At 42.7% G+C, this 16,802-nt stretch overlaps 2 protein-coding genes across 2 annotated transcripts in view; one reads left to right on the top strand and one right to left on the bottom strand.

Annotated features, from left to right (window-relative positions):
- Positions 1-3,520: 3,520 nt before the first annotated feature.
- On the top strand, positions 3,521-7,211 carry abhd4 (abhydrolase domain containing 4, N-acyl phospholipase B). The gene is made up of 8 exons (XM_021613838.3): positions 3,521-3,731; positions 4,308-4,393; positions 4,499-4,603; positions 4,751-5,042; positions 5,275-5,462; positions 5,566-5,677; positions 5,910-6,096; positions 6,194-7,211. Exons 1-8 carry the CDS (start codon positions 3,688-3,690, stop codon positions 6,281-6,283), a joined length of 1,104 nt encoding a protein of 367 aa, XP_021469513.3. The 5' UTR covers positions 3,521-3,687; the 3' UTR covers positions 6,284-7,211.
- Positions 7,212-7,887: 676 nt separating this feature from the next.
- Positions 7,888-16,802, bottom strand: part of tgm1l1 (transglutaminase 1 like 1) — a 21,997-nt gene continuing 13,082 nt past the window's right edge. Inside the window, exons 8-14 of the mRNA XM_021613836.3 lie at positions 14,096-14,234; positions 13,080-13,272; positions 12,600-12,753; positions 11,810-12,094; positions 11,385-11,545; positions 9,450-9,586; positions 7,888-9,009 (exon numbers count right to left, since the gene is read on the bottom strand). Of these exons, the coding sequence (XP_021469511.1) occupies positions 8,865-9,009; positions 9,450-9,586; positions 11,385-11,545; positions 11,810-12,094; positions 12,600-12,753; positions 13,080-13,272; positions 14,096-14,234 (1,214 nt within the window). The 3' untranslated portion in view covers positions 7,888-8,864. The remainder of the gene's footprint in view (positions 9,010-9,449; positions 9,587-11,384; positions 11,546-11,809; positions 12,095-12,599; positions 12,754-13,079; positions 13,273-14,095; positions 14,235-16,802) is intronic.

The following is a 16,802-nucleotide window of genomic DNA, read 5'->3' as shown; positions in this document are numbered from 1 at the left end:
AGCCACAAAGTCATAAACCTTGCCTATTTCTAAAATGTATCTTCTTAAAATTGCATTTTAAACCTAACTCTAACCGTATCTTAACCTTAACTACACTGCTAACTTTATGCCTAATCCTAATTTTAAATACATTTTTATTTTCATGATTTTTCTTATATAGCCAATTTTGACTTTGTGGCTGTGGTAACTAGTGGAAGCCGGCATAATGGGTGGACTGGCACGGCCATTGCGAGTGTACCAATAGCACAGATAGAGTAATGAGATTAATATTTCACTGCATGTATAAATGTGAAGCATCCATTTGGCGTTTCCACTCACTATCAAATATGGTGATCAGAGGAAGCCCAGTGGCCGGGCAGTGGGAGAAGATGGAGCGAGATGGATTTTGGCCGACATTCTGCAAATTGTCTCATCGATGAACATTTGATCTCCAGACAGTTTTCTGTTTCCAAAACTACAATCTGTACCAAACAGAGTGAACTGTGTTTTGTAAACTGAATTACTTGCCAAAGTTTTAAAAAATGGTGTTGTTCAGAAGGAGCACAAGAGCAAATATTTTGGGAGGGGGGGAATATTTGTTGCTTTGCCCCCATTCACTGCTGTTATGGTATTTATGTATGCTTTTTTATGGCTCAACATTTTTGTAATAAAATGTGCAAAAACATTATATTACTCTTCACTAGTTTCTCTCATTGAGTGGGGTTATGGTGTGTGGACGTGTGTGTACGTGTGTGTGTCAGAGAGAGAGCAAAAGAGAGATGGAGGTGTACCTTAACGCTCTTGAATGTGAAATGGGGTAAATTCCCATGGTGCAGTTGGTCATTCAAGCTCACCTAAAACAACCTGCTGTGCGTGTGGGCAGGAGGGCAGACATTATCTGGTTCTCAGGTGTTGTTATTGGAGCTGTTTACCCCCCACCGACATAGGTAAGTGGCTAATAGATTTGTGTGTTTGTGTGTGATGATGATGTGTGTGTGTGTGTGTGTGTGTGTGTGTGTGTGTGTGTGATGATGATGTGTGTGTGTGTGATGACCATGGGTGGAAGGTGGGCCTCATATCACGTTATAACCATAATGATACTCCCCTCACTATTACACAGTCACAGTCCCCCCCCCCCCCCCCCTCCCACACACACACTGAAAATGAAACTAGCTGATATTTTAGACATGTGACTTTGGACCAGGTGTGAGTGAGTCACAACAACAGATAAACATTAGTGTGTGCGTGCATGCTGGTTTGAATCCCCGAGCCGACTTGGTTAAAAATCTGTCCATGTACCCATGAGCAACACACTTAACCCTACTTAACCCTAGTTAAATGACTCAAATGTATGTTAGAGGGCTGAAGTGTGGGTTAGAGGCCAAAGCTGTTGACATGGACAGGAAGCATTAACTTCTGGCAAGACCATTAGATAATATCCTCATGTGGACACACAATATGTAGCAGATTTAGGCTTATTTTAGGCTAAGCCTAAATGCTACTAACTTTTCACTATGAAATAATGCTTCTTTTGACAACACAAGTCATGTCCATGTTAATATTGACTCAAAGGAAGGCCTGAACAGTTATGAAAATGTGTTCATATAATACAATGGAAGTCGGAAGTTTACATACACTTATGTTGGAATCATTAAAACTCGTTTTTCAACCACTCCACAAATGTCTTGTTAACAAACTATAGTTTTGGCAAGTCGGTTAAGACATATACTTTGTTCATGACACAAGTCATTTTTCCAACAATTGTTTACAGACAGATTATTTCACTTATAATTCACTGTATCACAATTCCAGTGGGTCAGAAGTTTACATACACTAAGTTGACTGTACCTTTAAACAGCTTGGAAAATTCCAGAAAAGGATGTCATGGCTTTAGAAGCTTCTGATAGGCTAATAGACATCATTTGAGTCAATTTGTCACGACTTCTACCGAAGTCGATGCCTCTCCTTGTTTGGGCGGTGCTCGGTGGTCGACGTCACCGGTCTTCTAGCCATCATTGATCCATTTTTCATTTTCCATTGGTTTTGTCTTGTCTTCCTACACACCTGGTTTCAATCCCATTCATTAACTGTTGTGTATTTAACCCTCTGTTTCCCCTCATGTCCTTGTCAGAGATTGTTTGTTGTTCATTTATCGTGTTGTTTGTATTGGTGCGCGACGGGGTCCTCGTACCCACTTTGTTTTGATTATTGTCATGGTTTTGGAGCTATGTTTTTAAGTTATTAAACTACTCCATTTGACCAAGTAAAAGTCCTGCACCTGACTTCCCTGCCACATATACACACGTATAGGACACAATTGGAGGTGTACCTGTGGATGTATTTCAAGGCCGACCTTCAAACTCAGTGCCTCTTTGCTTGACATCATCGGAAAATCAAAAGATATCAGCCAAGACCACAGAAAAAACATTTTAGACCTCCACAAGTCTGGTTCATCCTTGGAAGAAATTTCCAAACGCCTGAAGGTACCACGTTCATCTGTACAAACAATAGTACGCAAGTATAAACACCATGGGACCATGCAGCTGTCATACCGCTCAGGAAGGAGACGTGTTCTGTCTCCTAGAGATGAATGTACTTTGGTGCAAAAAGTACAAATCAATCCCAGAAGAACAGCAAAGTACCTTGTGAAGATGCTGGAGGAAACCGGTACAAAAGTATCTATATCCAAGTAAAACGAGTCCCATATCAACATAATCTTAAGGACCGATCAGCAAAGAAGAAGCCACTGCTGCACATTGCAACTGCACATGGGGACAAAGATTGTACTTTTTGGAGAAATGTATTTTGGTCTGATGAAACAAAAATAGAACTGTTTGGCCATAATGACCATTGTTATGTTTAGAGGAAAATGAATATGAAAAAAAATATGAAAATGGAATAAGGACAACAAAGTCTAGGTATTGGAGTTTCCATCACAAAGCCCTAACCTCAATCCTATAGAAAATTTGTGGGCAGAACTGAAAAAGCATGTGCGAGCAAGGAGGCCTATAAACCTGACTCAGTTACACCAGCTCTGTCAGGAGGAATGGGCCTAAATTCACCCAACTTATTGTGGGAAGCTTGTGGAAAGCCACCTGAGAAGTTTGACCCAAGTTAAACAATTTAAAGGCAATGCTACCAAATACTAATTGAGTGTATGTAAAATTCTGACCCACTGGGAATGTGAAAGAAATTAAAGCTGAAATAAATAATTATCTTTACTATTATTCTGACCGTTCACATTCTTAAAAATAATGTAGTGATCCTAACTGACCTAAAACAGGGAATTTTTACTAGGATTAAATGTCAGGAACTGTGAAAAAACGAATGAAATGAAATTAAATGTATTTGGCTAAGGTGCATGTAAACTTCCGACATCAACTGTTTGTCCTCATTATATTGTAGACTTGTATAATTTGTATAACTAGCCGACGAATATCAACGATTGGCAAGAAAGCCAACGAAGCTGGTCATAATGGACAAAGCAGAAAAATGACAGCCAGCTTAACGAATCATAAGGTCTGTGGACGAAACCCCACCCACTTCTGGGTCAGCTGACTTAGGAATGTTCGTGTTACAAAACATTGAACACGGATGTTTGGCACTGTACACGAGTCGCAATCTCAAACAGAGGAAATCCCTACTAATTTTTGACGTTTGTTAGGCTACTGCTACAGCTTGTGTATCGTTATCAGAATATGTCATGCTATGGATCCCACAGTAGCGCCAATGCAACACGAAACTGAGACAGAGTAAGTTGTAACTCATGTGGTTTAACTATCCTTCCAGACATATCCTACTGCTTTCATAATCTTTTGATGTGTTGATGCTATACCACCTTTAAATGGTCTGTCTATATAATGTCTGTCAAAACAAGTTTTGTTATGATGATGATGATGATGGTGGCTGGCCAACTATGACATTGAGACTAGGCTACATAACAGCAACGTAGGTTCGATCTGTGTTCATTGAAGAGCAGTGCAGCAGCGACGTTGTGTGGGGGGGAACAAGTAACAGTGAGTGACACAGCACTTTTCATCATGTCCCCTGCATTACTTGAATTACTGCCCCCCACCTGTGTCAGCTGTTTTTTAATTATAGGGTCAGGAGTTTTCCCTGGTCAGGTCACGTGGTGAGAACTACTAGTTGTATAACTGTCTGAGGTCGCTCAAGGAGTGCTAGCTTCATGTGTGTTTGATAGGCTGACGCTTAGACCTTTACCTTATTCTGTGTCTGCACTGTAGTGATCATGTCGTGAGTGTCATAGTACAGTGTTCATGTTCCTGACGGCTATAGTAACACAATGTCTATCATCTCTCTCCCTCCAGGCCATACTCTGGGTGGGGCTGGTGGCCTTCCTGGCGTCCGACTTCCATGTCCCTCCTGAAGAGCACAGAGGCCAAGATCCTCTCCTGTAACACCATGTTAATAACGAAAATTCTTTCTATCTTTTCAGAGGAGCTAAATGGTTGACTTCTTGTTTATATAGTAACACTTTGTGTGTGTGTGCGTGTGTCAGGTATACAGAATGAAGTGTGGTCCAGGTTTGTCACGTTACCCAACCAGGACAGGATCTGGACCCTCACGTTGACCAACAAGACCGCCCACAAACCTCTTGAGCAAGGTATTCTCACCGTCTCCTTGTCCCTTTAGGCTTTTGACATATGAATTTGCTTTTGTCTTGGTATTAACTTCTTGTCTGTCTCTCGGTCTGCTTCTCACTCTTCCTTTCTGTCGGTCTCTCTTTCTATGCCTTCCCTCCCTGCCATAGCCCCTAAGAAGACTCCTCTGGTGATGGTCCATGGGTTTGGCGGAGGAGTGGGTCTGTGGATTCGTAACCTGGATGCTCTGAGTCACTCTCGGCCTGTCTACGCCTTCGACCTCCTGGGGTTTGGCCGGAGCTCCCGACCCCCCTTCCCCACAGATGCTGCCCTGGCCGAGGAGCAGTTTGTCAACTCCATGGAGCGTTGGAGGGAGTCTGTAGGCCTGGAGAACATGATTTTATTGGGACACAGTCTGGGGGGATACCTGGCAACATCTTACACCATCCAGCACCCTTCTAGGTGAGAGGCCATGTTTTTATTTATGATGTCATAGTATTTATGATGGTATTGCCTTAAAGCTATTGATTGACGTACAGGATGTCTCCATATGTACGGTGACAGTTAAAAAGTTGATCTACACTGCACTTTATTATGAATCATTAGTACCATGATTCCTGGTCAGGAAAAACTCCATGACCAATTTTATTATAGTAATGGAATAATAACTTAGATTGTGTCTCCCCTTCTTTAGGGTGAGTCACCTGATCCTGGTGGACCCGTGGGGTTTCCCTGAACACCCACAGCCAGGGGTGGAGACCCCGGCGGGCCAGGGGCCAGAGGTTGTGAAGAGGCCGCCCCTGCCACGCTGGGTCAAGGCTGTGGCCTCAGTCGTCTCACTGTTCAACCCTCTGGCTGTCATCAGAGCAGCAGGTCCATGGGGTGAGAGACACTTTATTCACATTCAGATCACTTATTCAAAGCTTTCACAATTTTATCAATACCTCCATCGTTCCCTTTTTCTCTTTTCCTTTCATTCTGTCAGGTCCAGGGTTGGTAAATAGATTGCGTCCAGATTTCAAGAGGAAATTTGAGGACTTGTTTGATGATGATACCATGACCGAGTACATCTACCACTGTAATGCTCAGACCCCTAGGTACGTAGAGTCACTCCTTGGCTTGCATTACATATCACCACTTAAACTGCATACTGCGTTCACTTTCTCCTGATCCCATAGGGACATGGCCTTACTTGGCTTTACTAGCCTGAATTTGCCACAGAATGACAAAACATTTATTTATCCTCAAACCTCTTCCTTTATTCCATTATCCTCTTCCCTCTGTCACTCTTAACCCTCTTTGTCCTCCTTCTCTTCCCTCTATCCCCAGTGGGGAGGTAGGCTTCAGGGCTATGTCAGAGTCCCTGGGCTGGGCCAAGAGGCCCATGCTACAGCGGGTTCACCTGCTGCCCCCCTCCATGCCTCTTACATTGCTATACGGTTCACGCTCCTGGGTGGACAGCGCCTCAGGGGACAAGGTGGCCCAGATTAGGGTCCAGACAGCCACACGCACTGTGGTGAGGAAGGGGGTAATTTATTTCATTTAAGTTTTGAGGTCTTAGACATACATTTTATCCTCTAAATCTGATCATTCCTGTCTCCATCTCTCTTCAGATGATAGAAGATGCGTCTCACCATGTATATGCTGACCAACCAATGGAGTTCAACAGAGTGGTCCAGAACATATGTAACGATGTAGACTGAAAAAGCATACATGACTGACAAACCAAGATGTCATAATGTGTGTCTTGGTCTGTACCTCGTTAGTGCCACAGAAATGGCTCCAATGTTGGTGGGAGATTTTTATAAGATGGGCCTATTCCACTACGTTCTGATCAGTGGACACTAGTTGGCTAAGTGGTTATGATGTATGCCATTTAGCAGATGCTTTTATCCAAAGCGACTTGACAGTCATTCGTGCATACATTTTACATGTGGGTGTCCCAGGAGTCAAACCCACAATCCTTCCATTACAAGCACCGTGCTCTAACAACTGAGCCATGCAGGACCAATTGGAACGCTTAGGGCCAGGAACTGACCATGTGACCTGACCAGGAAAAGTCCTGGGCAGGTTACATGGTCTGGTGAACTCCTGGTTCTGCTCCAATGACTAATGACTGTCAGGGAAACCAGACCCTGCACTGAAGTTCCCCTGTCCAGGTTGGGATGATAGACAAGGCCTTGACAATGGAGTGTTTACTATTCAATCACCTATTCAGTTTTATTTTATCAGTACTGTTCCTATAAGTTTGGCAAGGAGTTTTTCCATGTAGTCTGGGAAACCTCTAGGATCTAGCTATATGTTATACACAGTTCTCCATGGTCATTTAGTTCATATTGCAGCCTTCTGACTAAAGCGAAGTTCACAATTCTGTTATTTAAATGAATTAGTCAATGCAATAAGAGTTTGGGTGGAACACTCAATGTTCAGGGTATATAGTTATGTTTCTTTCTGTAACTATGGTAAATGCCACTGCAGCATGCTTTTATCATGTGCCTGAGTTGGAAAGTAAATGTGATTGTAATGTTCTCTGTGACCTCTGATCTTCACTATCAAAATACCTGTATTTTATACTACTACATGGATTCAATAGAAATGTATATGATTAAAATAATGCTTATCTTTGATCTCGTCATTGATCTGTCAGACGTCTGTCTCTCCATGTCGAGGGTATTCAACCATCTGATTGATGATCCAACCATTACTATCCATTTTTCGGTAATTGCTATGCACCTCATTTTGCTTATTTAAAAAGGGTGAAGTGTATATAGTTAGTAGATTTGTTCTCTCCAGAAGCTAAGCTAAGGATCTTGTTACCATGACTGCTCTGTAAGCTTGAAATGCATGGCAATATGTATTCATATGACCACTAGAAGTCAGCATTTTGCTACCTAAGGTACTGTCCTGTGCAGTAGGTTTAGGGTGTTTCCACTGAGTTCTTTGGCACGGAAAAGGAGTGGTGCAGTGCAGAGTCCAATAAGGGGTGTGAGAATGAGCCACACTGATCCCAATCATATCAACTTATAAATGTACTGTAGACATTCAATTAGATGCATGAAATGTTCCATTTCCACAGGATAAAGTGTGCAAGACACACCTTTGCCTGAAGCCATACAAGTTGCATAGATAACAGGTTAATGCATAAGCCAAGACTTCTGGATTAAACAAAGAGACTTGGCTGCAGATGGAAAGTTCTGCTACTATAAGTATGTAGTTGCTACAGTGAATAATGGCATCTTTCTGATCTCACACCTTTCCATTCAGTCGGGGCTTGTCTTCCAGGGAGTCATGCACATAACTCAATAGGAAACATCACTCAGTAGTTGTTTTATTAGCAAATACATTGACAATACATACAAAAGATACATTAATACAATAAAATGTAACTCTTTAAAACAGTTTACTTCCTTGAATTTTAAGTGCAGTAAAAAGCTCCCTAACACTAGGAGAGCAGAGCGAGGTCAACAAAGGCTTTGTTTCCATCTCTTAATGTTCAGGAGCTGACTCTTTGTTTCATAAGAACAGTTTAAGGCAAGGAAGCACAATGACCAATGAATGGGCCATAATACTGACTTTAGTTATTTCACATAAACATTAACACATTGAGAAGATCTTTAGGCATAACCCTCATATAAAATCAAACTAGTGCTTCAAATAAGCCATATAAAATACAATTTGACCGACATGTTATGCTACAGACGTTACACTTTATCCAACATGTTGATAACATAAATACTTGAACACTAACATAATGGAATATTATAACACATGTATACAGTGTATTTATCAAATGTTTGATGACAGCACCATGACATTGTTTGTTAAAAAATACAGTAATATTAGATAATGTACAGCTAGATAATTACATTTACCACTGGATTTTTCATAAACTATTTCAATGGCCCCAACAATAGTTTGATGTTTCTTCTTTATAGGTGTGGACAGCCCTTACAGTAACAGCAAATCCATTTCAGAGCAAAGCGCACTGGTTCTAGGATATTACGTGAGTATCAGGATATTCTAGGATATTACGTGAGTATCAGGATATTCTAGGATATTCTAGGATATTACGTGAGTATCAAAAAGATTAGCGCTTGTTAACAATCGTTTACAACTTCATCCAAAGATCAGGATATTTCCATAATTACATGACAGCATGAAATATCAAATATATCAAACAATACTTATGCCTTGGGAGAACTGAATAAAAGGTTTCCCATTTTCTATGATGAGACTTGAATTAAAGGCCAGGTAAGTGGACAGGAGAGAGCTGCAGGCTCCCTCTCATTGGCTCTGGACGTCGATGTCAGCAACGCCGTGCACCTGTGTCAGCTGTTTACAGTCCAGAGCCGCTACCAACTTCCTGGGCCCAGCCTGGGTAGGGATGAAGTGTTCTGTCAGAGTCACCGTGGAGTGGCTTCCAACATCACTGAGAGAGCGAGACAGAGAGAACGGGGGGTTAATATTACTTAGAAGAGGGTCAAAGAGGGGTTTAATACAGAGACAGATGTGAGCGTAATTGACCGAGAAAAGGCTAGGATAAAATTTGATCAGAGAATTTTCCTGCCAAGCAGGAAATGCAAATTTGTAGTTTGTTTGAGTTTTAAAAATGCTTTTAAAGTTTTACATTTCCACTTAGAAATTACAGACTTGATTTTCCCCAGCAAAAAGTATCAACCCCTACAAACCCCTAAATATAATCCACATAATAATAATTCACATTTCCTGTTGCTGCAGGATTATTTTCCTGCAGTAGCAAACTTGCTCAAATTAAGATCCTTCATCTGTACATTGAGATGGTTACAGGGTCTTGCCCATAGAGATCATGTTAAATTACTTGTTTTCTAATTCTTAATTTTATGATCTTACCCCACAACCACCTCGCGGACCTTCTGCAGGCCCAGTCCCTCCACCCTAAACACCACACCCCTCAGTTTATGTGGCAGAGGGTTGGTGAACGTGATCTTGGCTGCCATCTCCTTACCCACCACCGCGTCCCCTTCAGGCTGAGGAAACAAACACAACATCATACTTTACAGTGTTGCTGTTTATCTGGGCACTGACATCTGTATGCAGTCTGTACCATGGCCGCTAGTCAAGACATCTGTATGCAGTCTGTACCATGGCCGCTAGTCAAGACATCTGTATGCAGGCTGTACCATGGCCGCTAGTCAAGACATCTGTATGCAGTCTGTACCATGGCCGCTAGTCAAGACATCTGTATGCAGTCTGTACCATGGCCGCTAGTCAAGACATCTGTATGCAGGCTGTACCATGGCCGCTAGTCAAGACATCTGTATGCAGTCTGTACCATGGCCGCTAGTCAAGACATCTGTATGCAGGCTGTACCATGGCCGCTAGTCAAGACATCTGTACTACTTCATTTCTATGGCATTGCATTGCGTTTGGTATATACAGTTGAAGTCGGAAGTCTACATACACTTAGGTTGGAGTCATTAAAACTTGTTTTTCAACTACTCCACAAATGTCTTGTTAACAAACTATAGTTTTGGCAAGTCAATTAGGACATCTACTTTCCAAAAATTGTTTGCAGACAGATTATTTCACTTATAATTCACTGTATCACAATTCCAGTGGGTCAGATGTTTTGATACACTAAGTTGACTGTGCCTTTAAACAGCTTGGAAAATTCCAGAAAATTATGTCATGGCTTTAGAAGCTTCTGATAGGCCAATTGACATCATTTAAGTCAATTTGAGGTGTATCTGTGGATGTATTTCAAGGCGTACCTTCAAACTCAGTGCCTCTTTGTTTGACATCATGGAAAAATCTAAAGAAATCAGCCAAGACCTCAGAAAAAAAATTGTAGACCTCCACAAGTCTGGTTCATCCTTGGGAGCAATTTCCAAATGTCATACCGCTCAGGAAGGGGACCCGTTCTGTCTCCTAGAGATGAACGTACTTTGGTGTGAAAAGTGTAAATCAATCCCAGAGCAACGGCAAAGGACCTTGTGAAGATGCTGGATGAAACAGGTACGAAAGTATCTATATCCACAGTAAAACGAGTCCTATATCGACATAACCTGAAAGGCCACTCAGCAAGGAAGAAGCCACTGCTCCAAAACCGCCAGACTACGGTTTGCAACTGCACATGGGGACAAAGATCGTAAATGGGTCTTCCAAATGGACAATGACCCCAAGCATACTTCCAAAGTTGTGGCAAAATGGCTTAAGGACAACAAAGTCAAGGTATTGGAGAGGCCATCACAAAGCCCTGACCTCAATCCGATAGAACATTTGTGGGCAGAACTGAAAAAGTGTGTGCGAGCAAGGAGGCCTATAAACCTGACTCAGTCACACCAGCGCTGTCAGGAGGAATGGGCCAAAATTCACCCAACTTATTGTGGGAAGCTTGTGGACGGCTACCTGAAACGTTTGACCCAAGTTAAACAATTTAAAGGCAATGCTACCAAATACTAATTGAGTGTATGTAAACTTCTGACCCACTGGGAATGTGACGAAAGAAATAAAAGCTGAAATTAATCATTCTCTCTACCATTATTCTGACACTTCACATTCTTAAAATAAAGTGGTGATCCAAACTGACCTAAGACAGGGAATTTTTACTAGGATTAAATGTCAGGAATTGTGAAAAACTGAGTTTAAATGTATTTGGCTAAGGTGTATGTGAACTTCCGAATTCAACTGTATATTTAAATAAAGAACTGAACATAACCAGCATACTGTATACAGTACTGTTGCTCAAATATAACTTTTTGAATTCCAATTTGAACCTCATAGGAATCCAGTGACAGGTTGTGCTAAAGCTAAGTTGCGTCTTACCTCGATGTTGAGGTCCGGTGTGCGGAGCCTGAAGTTGGTCTGAGTGGCAAGGACCTGCTGGGTCTCAGAGACCCGTCCAGACAGAGTCAGCATCAGAGCAGCCTGGTCCACCAACTGGTTCTGGTAGCTCTGGTAGGGTAGGACCCACTGTATGGTCTTCACTGAGGAGGAAGAGAAATTGAGATACACATTATACAGTACAGGGGTCAGATGAGAGGATTGAGGATACACATGTGGTAACAGCAAATGCAGAGTGGAGACAATATTGTTACTGAGCTGAAAAGGTGCTAGCGGGGAATGCTGCTGGCCTCAGTTGGGTTGAGATAGAAGTTGCTCTAAGCCACAGGTCTAGGATCAGATTACAATTATCTGACCCTGTAGCAGTTAGGGGCAACATCCTCCCACTATTCCCCTTGCCGACTCACCTTCATTGGGCATGAGTTCCACAGGCAGTTTGTTTTTCTGGACGGTTCCCTTCAGCACCCCGGTGTAGTACATGACGGCCACCTGGCTGTGGAGCGTGGTTCTGCGCGGCTGGGAGCTCAGGTTGGTCACCACGATGGTCAGCTGGGCATCCTCCCCCATACGAGGCCCCTCCCCCTCCATCTTCACCTCCACGCTCACGTCCTTCGCCATCGGCGTGGAGTACACATCAGGCCTGGTGCCATAGCGACTGGCTGTCTCCACAGCAATGCGCTCTTCCTCTGATTCTGGTTAGTGGGGGATCAGAGAGGGGAGATTATTGTTTGTGTGCTAATTTCAATCAAAAACCTCATTATCCCAGGTAATGACAGTGTGATTATCTGACGTCTATATTGAAAAGGCTGGGTTGCAGGGTTGTTGTTTTTGACCGAGTGTCATAGCCTGATCTCAGATGATTTAATTCTATTTAACTAGGCAAGTCAGTTAAGAACAAATTCTCATTTACAATGATGGCCTAAGAACAGTGGGGTCTACCCCTGAACAACTGCCTCGATCAGTGGTAGAACAACAGATTTTTACCTTGTTAACTCGGGGATTTGATCTAGCAACCTTTCAGTTACAGGCCCAACGCTCTAACCACTAGGCTACCTGCCAACCCCCACTAGGCTACATAGTCTTGTCTTTACAGGTGAGTGATGTCACCCTTACAACCGGAGTGTTATTCCATGTGTAAATACGGTTACCAAGCAACCATCTGACAGTGTATTGAAGTGCATGATGACATCACTGTACCTTCGGTGTGTTTGTACAGGTGTGTGATGTCAGCGCGCTCATCAGAGCCCACAGCTTTGGTGCTGATGAAGTGTCCCACAGCCTTCTTCTCACTGTGGATCTGAGTGAAGGTACCGTCCAGGTTCCTCTGCCAGTAGATCTTATCACTGTTCACCTGAGGAGACACAGACAGACAGGCAGGATCAGCACCATTCATTCATGGAGAAACAGGAAAAGTGTGTAATATTTGATAAAAGATAGGAAGTAATCCAAGGTCAGTTTAGCCATTTCTTCTCTAATTTGAGATCTGTGATGTGTAAGATGAAGTATGTCTCAATTGGTAGATCATGGCGCTTGCAACGGCAGGATTGTGGATTCGATTCCCAGGGCCACGCATGACTAAGTCGCTTTGGATAAAAGCATCTGCTAAATGGCATATTTTATTTATAGTATTCACAACTGATCATAGATCTTCAACCATCTCCTCCCCATAGAGCTCACCTCAGCGAAGACGAAGGGCGTGTCATATTTGTGGTAGACCTGGCCGGTGCGGATGGCGGTGACAGAGGCAGGGCCACAGCGGAAGGTCCCCTGGCTGGTCTCCTGGGGGGTGGAGTCTAGTGCCTGCCAGCCACCCATACCAGGAGGAAGGTCTGGCCTGGACATCCAACAGTCGTTCCATACATGGAAGTTCCTGCACAGAGAAGGGGGTTGTTAGGATTACACAGTTAGGAGTATCTGACCGCAAGGCGCTACCGAGGGTAGTACTTACGGCCCAGTACATCACTGGGGCCAAGCTTCCTGCCATCCAGGACCTCTTTACCAGGCGGTGTCAGAGGAAAGCCCTAAAAGGGTCAAAGACTCCAGCCACCCTAGTCATGGGCTGTACCGGAGCGCCAAGTCTAGGTCCACAAGGCTCCTTGACAGCCATAAGACTGCCATTTGCATTGATCCCCTTTTTTCACGCTGCTGATATTCACTGTTTATTATCTTTGCATAGTCACTTTACCCCTACCTACATGTGCAGTACATATTACCTCAATTACCTCGACTAACCTGTACCCCCGCACATTGACTCGGTACCGGTACACCTTGTATATAGACTTGTTATTGTTATTTTATTGTCTAACTTTTTTTCTTACTTTACTTTATTTGATTTTTTCTCAAATAAATGAGCAAATATTTTCTTACTTACTTTTTACAAAATTCTGCATTGTTGTTTACGGACTTGTAAGTAAGCAATTCACGGTAAAGTCTACACTTGTTGTATTCGGCGCATGTGATAAACACAATTTGATTTGCGTTTTACTGAAGACATTTATTTCTATAACTCCAGCCTGGTGGTTTTTTTTATAGAGTATGATTTGTGGCAAGGCATTTCTGTGTATTTAGAGCAAAGCCAAATATACACTCATGTGGCCTGGATTGAAGTGGAGAACTCTTAACCTGTGGCAGGTTAGATGCACTTGACCTGGCCAGGAAAAACCGGGCTCTACTTCATTTGGATTATAACTCACCAAACAGAGTCAGAGTTGAGGTGGTCCAGCGGCTCCATATTCTCATCCAGATACACGTCTGTTGTGAGTGAGACGTCTGTGTCATGGGCAGACTGGAAGTTTGTTACACTACGACACGGTATACCCAGACACCTGAGCACTGAGAGATGGAGAGAGAGGGGAGGGGGGTTGAGAGAGCGAGACCAGGTAAGAAAAGAGTGTATATGAAGTCAAGTGACCATAGATATGAAAAGCAAGCAAACAGGAGACATCACACAGCCTTAATTGTGCGCGGGTCAACTCTTTGTTCACCAACACCCGCCCGCAATTGCTAATAACCCATCAGAGAAGGGGAATGATTTTTGACAGGGGGTGGAGGATTTTTCCCCTGCCTGATAGTGATATGTTTCTGCTTATAATTTCTGACATTTTGGTAGGCTACTTGTTAGTTAACTTGTCTATAATCATTAGATACATGCAGCTTCTCTTCTGTCATTATATGTTGCCCTAGAAGACTAAATACAGTGCCTTGCGAAAGTATTCGGCCCCCTTGAACTTTGCGACCTTTTGCCACATTTCAGGCTTCAAACAAAGATATAAAACTGTATTTTTTTGTGAAGAATCAACAACAAGTGGGACACAATCATGAAGTGGAACGACATTTATTGGATATTTCTAACTTTTTTAACAAATCAAAAACTGAAAAATTGGGCGTGCAAAATTATTCAGCCCCCTTAAGTTAATACTTTGTAGCGCCACCTTTTGCTGCGATTACAGCTGTAAGTCGCTTGGGGTATGTCTCTATCAGTTTTGCACATCGAGAGACTGACATTTTTTCCCATTCCTCCTTGCAAAACAGCTCGAGCTCAGTGAGGTTGGATGGAGAGCATTTGTGAACAGCAGTTTTCAGTTCTTTCCACAGATTCTCGATTGGATTCAGGTCTGGACTTTGACTTGGCCATTCTAACACCTGGATATGTTTATTTTTGAACCATTCCATTGTAGATTTTGCTTTATGTTTTGGATCATTGTCTTGTTGGAAGACAAATCTCCGTCCCAGTCTCAGGTCTTTTGCAGACTCCATCAGGTTTTCTTCCAGAATGGTCCTGTATTTGGCTCCATCCATCTTCCCATCAATTTTAACCATCTTCCCTGTCCCTGCTGAAGAAAAGCAGGCCCAAACCATGATGCTGCCACCACCATGTTTGACAGTGGGGATGGTGTGTTCAGGGTGATGAGCTGTGTTGCTTTTACGCCAAACATAACGTTTTGCATTGTTGCCAAAAAGTTCAATTTTGGTTTCATCTGACCAGAGCACCTTCTTCCACATGTTTGGTGTGTCTCCCAGGTGGCTTGTGGCAAACTTTAAACAACACTTTTTATGGATATCTTTAAGAAATGGCTTTCTTCTTGCCACTCTTTCATAAAGGCCAGATTTGTGCAATATACGACTGATTGTTGTCCTATGGACAGAGTCTCCCACCTCAGCTGTAGATCTCTGCAGTTCATCCAGAGTGATCATGGGCCTCTTGGCTGCATCTCTGATCAGTCTTCTCCTTGTATGAGCTGAAAGTTTAGAGGGACGGCCAGGTCTTGGTAGATTTGCAGTGGTCTGATACTCCTTCCATTTCAATATTATCGCTTGCACAGTGCTCCTTGGGATGTTTAAAGCTTGGGAAATCTTTTTGTATCCAAATCCGGCTTTAAACTTCTTCACAACAGTATCTCGGACCTGCCTGGTGTGTTCCTTGTTCTTCATGATGCTCTCTGCGCTTTTAACGGACCTCTGAGACTATCACAGTGCAGGTGCATTTATACGGAGACTTGATTACACACAGGTGGATTGTATTTATCATCATTAGTCATTTAGGTCAACATTGGATCATTCAGAGATCCTCACTGAACTTCTGGAGAGAGTTTGCTGCATTGAAAGTAAAGGGGCTGAATAATTTTGCACGCCCAATTTTTCAGTTTTTGATTTGTTAAAAAAGTTTGAAATATCCAATAAATGTCGTTCCACTTCATGATTGTGTTGCACTTGTTGTTGATTCTTCACAAAAAAATACAGTTTGATATCTTTATGTTTGAAGCCTGAAATGTGGCAAAAGGTCGCAAAGTTCAAGGGGGCCGAATACTTTCGCAAGGCACTGTAAACCCTTGCTCAACAGAATGTCATAAATCGATAGAATGAATGTTTCAATCTAGTTGAAATCGATCAAGTTCTCTGTCATCTCTGTTTCTTTTGCAGAGCAAAGATGTTTATGGACCGTGTACATAGCTGCTGGAAGTAGGGGTGCTGAGGGTGCTGCAGCATCCCCTAAAAAATCAGAATAAAAATTAAAGTCTTACAAAAGAATGTGTTAAAATGTAGTGCACTGGGCCTTTACTAGTCCTGTTTTAGGGGACCAATATAATGTCTGTAGCTCAGGCCCAAATACTTTTTCTGCTCGTTCGCAAAAGCATTTGATGATTAGCATGTAAGCTATTGGGCGAGTGTACAGTTATTGACCTTAAAGCTTAGGCTTACACACTAATACCAGATAGCCTAAAATAATTAAAGAAAAATCTTTCTTTGCTTGCTTCCTCTTTATTCAACCCACCCGCCCTTCATCCACAAAATACTTAATGACCCTAAACCCACCCGCTATAACCAGGGGACTGCGGGTTATGAGTCAACCCGCGCATCACTACAACATACGGGCCTGTGTGGGTCATCATATTGCCACTG

This window comes from Oncorhynchus mykiss, chromosome 8 (assembly GCF_057628025.1).
Source record: "Oncorhynchus mykiss isolate SJ-2025 chromosome 8, ASM5762802v1, whole genome shotgun sequence".
Lineage (NCBI taxonomy): Eukaryota > Metazoa > Chordata > Actinopteri > Salmoniformes > Salmonidae > Oncorhynchus > Oncorhynchus mykiss.
This window is presented reverse-complemented; position numbering and strand designations above follow the sequence as displayed.